This window comes from the organism of the source record quoted next, unplaced genomic scaffold, assembly GCF_019419815.1.
Source record: "Pyrus x bretschneideri cultivar Hongxiangsu unplaced genomic scaffold, Pyrus_bretschneideri_v1 Contig24, whole genome shotgun sequence".
NCBI classification, from domain to species: Eukaryota; Viridiplantae; Streptophyta; class Magnoliopsida; order Rosales; family Rosaceae; genus Pyrus; species Pyrus x bretschneideri.
In genome coordinates, this window is record NW_025999546.1 from 6,052,789 (window position 1) to 6,059,463 (window position 6,675).

General features: G+C 33.4%; 1 protein-coding gene across 1 annotated transcript; it reads left to right on the forward strand.

Annotated features, from left to right (window-relative positions):
- The first annotated feature begins 242 nt into the window (after positions 1 to 242).
- LOC103945814 (protein SOSEKI 1) lies at positions 243 to 5,423 on the forward strand. Its single transcript, XM_009356395.2, has 6 exons — positions 243 to 780; positions 891 to 960; positions 1,109 to 1,221; positions 1,651 to 2,365; positions 2,496 to 2,606; positions 5,204 to 5,423. Exons 1-6 carry the CDS (start codon positions 639 to 641, stop codon positions 5,343 to 5,345), a joined length of 1,293 nt encoding a protein of 430 aa, XP_009354670.2. The 5' UTR covers positions 243 to 638; the 3' UTR covers positions 5,346 to 5,423.
- Positions 5,424 to 6,675: the final 1,252 nt, after the last annotated feature.

Sequence of the window (6,675 nt, forward strand, 5' to 3'; positions counted from 1 at the left end):
TATATCCTGCACTGTATAATAATATTATACTGAGCTAAATACTATATATCAACTCTCTCTCTCTCTCTCTCCGCCCCCACCACCCCCCCCCCCCCCCCCCCCCCCCACAAAAAAAAATACGTACCAGTCTACCAGAGAGGAAAAAGATGCACAAATTAATATAAAAAACTGGGTAATCTCGACAACCGATGATTCCTTTTCCTTTCTGCGAGAAAGTTCAGTTTTTTCTTTTTTTCTTTTTTCAAATAAATAATTTTTTTATATATTTTTATAGATATATAGCAACATGCATGCTAGGCCTGCATTACAATATATCTTTAATCTATTATAAATTGCCAAATATATAAATATAGGGATCGAACAAATATATGAAGATGAAAGCAAACTTGTCTTTTTCGGGTTTTTTGTGGCGCAGGCCGGCAGAAAGACAAATATTTCCATTGGGTTTCCTGAGACAACTAGCTATTATGATATGTTATTTTAATTTTGAAAAGAAGAGAGGTGTCTTGTTCTGTTTCTAGTTTTGTTCGTGTATTTAATGTACTTTGGTATTAATGTACTAATTTGTTGGTATTGGCAGCGCACAACTAAGGAGTAGTATTAGAAGAAAAAAAAAAAAAGAGTAGTAGTAAATACCAATGGAAGCCAAAGCTGCATCATCAGGAGGTGAAGTAAGGCGACTTCACGTTATCTACTTCCTCAGTCGTCGAATGGGTCGCGTTGATCATCCCCATCTCATTCGGGTCAACCATTTTACTCGCAACGGCGTCTATCTGCGAGGTAGGTAGCCTTCCTTCCTTGAGATCTCTGTATCGTATTTAACGAGAATCATATGCTTGTTGATTAGTTAATCAACTAATGATGATGGTTCCTATTATTTGATTTAAAAGATGTTAAGAGGTGGCTTGCGGATTTACGAGGAAAGGACATGCCGGAGGGCTTCGCTTGGTCTTACAAGAGGTATGATTGATCGATTGATCTTAATAGAGTACTGGAGACGTTTTCCAATATCATTCTAATGAATTAGGCCAATAGCTAGCAAGTTGGCATGTACGATTTCGATTTCATTTTCATTTTCATCTGGATGGAACGACATGCGCGAATGCAGGAGGTACAAGACGGGTTATGTTTGGCAAGACTTGCTGGACGAAGACCTCATCACACCAATATCCGACAATGAATACGTCCTCAAAGGATCCGAGATCACCTCTTCCCCTTTTGGTATATATCATCATTTATTTTACACACAACGTCAAATCTTTAATATATATATATATATAATATATATATAAGGAATTGTATTAGCATTTCAAAAATCTCATTTGACACTCTAAACTTTCTATAATTAGAAAGAAAAATACATTTATAAAAAGTGTATAATGAGATTTTTGGAATGCTAATAACAGTTATATATATATATATATATATATATATATATAACCAATTTGATTGATTGATTGAATGTGCTTATCTATATAAATAGATGGTAAATGTCAATTCATATATATTTATGCTTGGAGTCCTTTCTGGCCAACTTAATTATATGTTTTAAGTCCCTTAGGTTAATTTCAATTAATTTCGCATATTCATATTTGGAATCCTTTCATGGCCACCTTAATTTTGTTGACCATTGTATTTTGTATGAAACAGATTCTCCTCCGAAAACATTTGCCGAAAATAGAAGTTGCCTGTTTAAAGATGAGGTTGAGCCACCCAATTCAAAACAAGAGGCCTCCTTTCAATTGCACCAACAAATTTATCCAAAGAATACTATAGATATCCAAACAAAAGTATCCTCTGAAATGAGCCAAGAATCACAGAGGTCTACTTTGACCGATGGATTCGATGATGCGAATGCCATCAAACTGAAACCCAAAGGAGAACGACAAGAACACAACCACTCAGCAGCTGGCAGGGACAAGTTAGAAAGCTCTTATTTTTATTCCAACTTTTTATTGAAGAGGAAGAAGAAGATTATTAACAAGGACAAAGACGCCAAAGAATTGGCTTCTTCTACAACTCCGTCTTCTTTTTCTTCCTCTGCTTCTTCTTTTTCTTCGTCTTCACATTCACTGTCTCAGCAGACGCCATTGGCAAATGGTACTACTAAGAGACATTCAAGTGCATCTTCCAACATGTTCCGCAATTTGATTACTTGTGGTGCTGTCGACACAAATGACGCTGTTGTGGTCATGTTGAATCGAGCCAATAAAACTTCCAACAAGTCTACCAGCAGCCAAGACAGTATCAAGGCTGATCATCGTATTTCAAAAGGAGATCACAAGTCTGAAGGTAGATCAACCGGAGTTTTTGGGACTTGCCGGAATCCACAGGAACTGCCGCAGCAACCCCACACTGCTAGTAGGTAAGTATGAATCAATGTAATGATTAAATTCAATTCATGAGAAAAAGTCTTTATTAAAACTGACAAAAGACTACTAATATATATATGTATTTGGCTTTGGCTTTGCTTGTGTTTGGATTTGATGCTGCAGGAAAAGCTATGATGGACAGAAAGATGCGACAAAGCAGCAAAAAGAGGGCTACTTCAGTGGCCAAAAAGCGGCTACTGCTGCTTACAGGCCCGTCGGTCGCCCGCATTGCTCGTAAGTGACTATCCCTACTCCCTCCCTCCCTCCCCTGGTTGCATTGCATACATTGATAATTTGATGGGCAAGGCTTATGTATTAGTTGATTAATGACAACTCTTACTTCCTCTACTCTGCCAAATCCAACTGAAGTCCAGTTTTAAATTAGGTTAGGTAATGGCTTACCGGCTCGTATTACACTAAATAACAATCAAACCACATCAGCACAAGGCCTGCAGTGTTTTTCTTCCAATCAAGTACCAACTAACTGGTAATCTCTCAGGTCAAATTAAGATTCAGTCTCATTGGCTTATATCAAACCAACCAACACTACTGCACTTGAAAATAAAGGGTTTGCATTAAATTTCAAAAGGTTTTTTTTAGTCAAAATAATCTCTAAGATTTGTATAACTTCTCACTTTGATTCTTAAGATTTGAAATCAAGACAAGTGGTCCCTGAAATTATTCATTATCAATCATTTTGGTCATTCCATGAATAATTATGTTAAATAAGGATTAAAATGACTAAACAACTCTCAATTTAATAAACAATAGGCCAAAATGATTTTTTTAAAAGAGGGTATTTTTGTCATTTTATTCTTATTTAATGGAGATTTTTCGCGGAATGACCAAAATGATCGATAGTGGACAAACTCAGGACCAATTCTATCGATTTCAAATCTCTCAAACCAAAATGAGGATTTAGGCAAATCTTAGAGACTATTTTGACTAAAAAGTCATTTTAGAATTATCTACAATTTCACACTCTCAAATACAACTTCAATGTTTTATTCTTACGTATTTATAAGAATAAAACAAAGAAATAAATCAAAACAATCATTAACCCACAATGACAAAGGAAAACCTATTTGATTAAAAAAAAAAAAAAAAGGAAAACCTATCTTAATATAATAATATAAAATCTGTAATAAAATCCACCTCAAAATAAATTCCCTAATTAAAACAAATTTCTAAAATACTTACCATTTAAGCTTCCATACGTGGGACCACGCATTAAGTGAGCCACACTTGTAGTTTCCTGATATGCTGAAACTAACTGTAATACTTTTGAAAGCTCAACCAATCATAATCCATTAAAACTAACGTCTCTTTTTACGTGCCTAGTTGGAACTAACGATATATTTTTGAAAACATAACTAGAGCTAGCGCCTCATTTTGGAAGTCCCAATCACCAAATCTCTTTATCCCTTAAAATATATATACATACATATATATATATATATATATATATTTTTTTTTTTTTAAATGTTTTTTCCCTTCTTTTTTCTTTCCAGTGTAACGGTAGACACCCATTCTAGATCAACCATAAATGGCCAATGTTTGTCCAAACCAAGCATCATCTTCGAATTAAATTTAGAAAAATTATAATATACTAAGGGAATTGTTATTGGCATTCCAAAAATTTCATTCTACACTCCAAACTTTCTATTTTTGGAAAGAAAAATACACTTGTGAAGAATATATAATGTGATTTTTGAAGTACTAATAACACTTCCTGTACTAAAATAAACATAAAACAATAAAACCCTCATGATAGGAAACGGATCCTACCATGACCAAAAAACACTATTTTTCCTTCTCTCTTTTCTCCAAGGCAGCGACAATTGACGTACGCCGAAATTGGGGCGGATTTCTACGAGGAAAAGTAATGAAAAAAGAGTGTTTTAAAGTCTATTAAATTGTGAACCTTTCAAGTTCTGTAGGATTAACGTCATTTTAATTTTGTTTTAATTTCTCTAAACCTTTTAGTTGTCCTAAAGTGTTGTCTTAGTTGTAACCCATTTCAATCATATTTCAATCAATTCTCAATTAATTGCAAGTAACCTTTTACCACATAGTGGTGGAAAGAAGTTAAACTCTTGCATGACTGCGTGGGTTTGACCATTGTCAGTGGCTAATCTAACATTTAATCTAACAAAATTTATCGTTTAACAAAAAAATAAAAAAATATCAATTGATCAAAATTATCTTTGGAATTTCTATCAAACTGATGGATTCCAATAACTTTGCTGCTTCAAGTATTTACAGTTGTAATCCTTACTACTATCGTGTTGTGTCAACAATAATTCCTCTTCCTTTAATTGTTTTCCTCCTTTTTATTCATGGCAGCGTAAACATTTTCTCTCTTTCATTCAATCTTCTTTCATCTTCTTCTAACAATTGTAGGCAATCATTACCCTCAGGTTCATGGCCAATAGGTGAACAAAAAAAAATTAGCCTTGTTGACCCACATGGAAGCGTTAACAGTGAATTCAACCAAGGATGAAACTCTGTTCTAATAACAAGTTGAAAGTAAAGGGTTTGCACAAAGACAAAAAAACTAATGTTAATATAATAATATAAAATCCCCAATCAAATCTACCTCAAAAATCCCTAATTAAGTGTTTGTTGATAATTAAGAATTATGCCCTCAAGTTACCCTCAATATACCAAATCATATTAGTATAAGAAGCATGTGGCCATAAGTTTACAAACTCTCCCAAAACAGTGAATGTGGTCAATGTTGGCATTCATAAAACTTGGTGACCAAGAGAACATTTATGTGGAAAATCTAAACAAGCGACTAAAATTCGAAACACTTGATGTTAATGCAGGCAGTGCAGGAAGCTGTTTAAGCCAGAAAAATTGCACTCACACATGAAATCGTGCAGAGGAGTGAAAGCTGAAACGAAGATACCTGAAATGGGATCAAGAACTTCAAACTCAGAAGAATCAGCTTCAGCTTTCTTGACCTGACCAGCTGAATATGCCCAGTAATGACTGATCATCAAATATACTCTTGCCTGCACTCTGTAGTCAGGATGAAAGGCAGGAGCCAATTTTCGTCTCTTTTCTTCCTTTTCCTTCTTTCTTTACCCTTATGTAAATATAAAAGGCATAGTGCATTGCATTGACTGACTTAAAAAAAGAAAGAAATATTCTAGTTGCATTGCATTGTTCTATTTCCAAATTTGTTGACAATTCGTCCACCTTTAGAAAACAAATGAGAATTGTACTGTATTTTACGTACACCATCACAGGACAAAGGGACAGACTTAGACCTGACATTCGTGTCGTGTTTTCTGCGTTCGTATCGTTTTCGTGTCATACCCGATATCTTAATGGGTCGTGTCGTATAACACCCATTAAAATAAACAGGTAAAATGACCCGATCCGAAATCGACCTGATAATATTAACAGGTAATATGACTCGATCCGTTACCCGTTAAGGAAAATATATTTTAAACCAATAAATAATCAAATGAAAAACATAATACTAAATAAGTATATACATACCATATAGTTACATCCAAAACATAAAATCGGATTTTCTTTTAAGTATATTTTCACTTACCTAAATTGATAAAATGGTAAAATTAGAAAATATTGGAATAGAGAAGGGGTTTTTTTCGTCCAAAAAAGTTCTAATAATATAAGTGAAATAGAATCCAATGGTACATATTTACTCTCATTTATCTTACGGTTGTTATTTAAGTAAAGTCTTTAATTATTTAATAATTAATGTAGAAGTGTAAAAAATATAGAAATAAAATATCTAAACGCTCGTAATGACAAACTTTACAACTTTCATAAAGAGCTTAACTTCAAAATTCGCCACTATAATCATATAAATCATAGATCAAAATTTAACCGTTGATTGTTATTTACATTTACGCTTCATTGTTCTCATCAAATTTTGTTTTTTTCAGATTTTCTTTTTTGAAAACATGATCTATTAGAGGATGTAGGAAGATGAATGGTTTGGATCATTGATATTATATTTAGAGTTTTACGGTTAGTGAAAATATTGCTTAATGTTTATAAAGTTTCTACAAACTATATGACATTGATTCACATTTCAGTTAACCATAAATATAGAAACATGATATCAAAGATTTGAACCTTTCATCTTCTTACATCTGCCAGATGATCATGTTTTAAAAAAAAGAAAATTAAAAAAATGAAATTCAGTAAGAAGAATAAAGCATAAATGACAATCGACGGTTAAATATAAATTTAAGGTTTATGGATTATAGTGTTGGATTTCGAAGCTGATCCCTTCATGAAAGTTGTACAGCTTGTCACT

Coding starts and splice junctions, on each gene's coding strand:
- LOC103945814 (XM_009356395.2), top strand. CDS start 639: ATGGAAGCCAAAGCTGCATCATCAGGAGGTGAAGTAAGGCGACTTCAC. Junction 961..1,108: donor TTCGCTTGGTCTTACAAGAG/GTATGATTGATC, acceptor GCGCGAATGCAG/GAGGTACAAGACGGGTTATG. Junction 2,607..5,203: donor GTCGGTCGCCCGCATTGCTC/GTAAGTGACTAT, acceptor ATGTTAATGCAG/GCAGTGCAGGAAGCTGTTTA.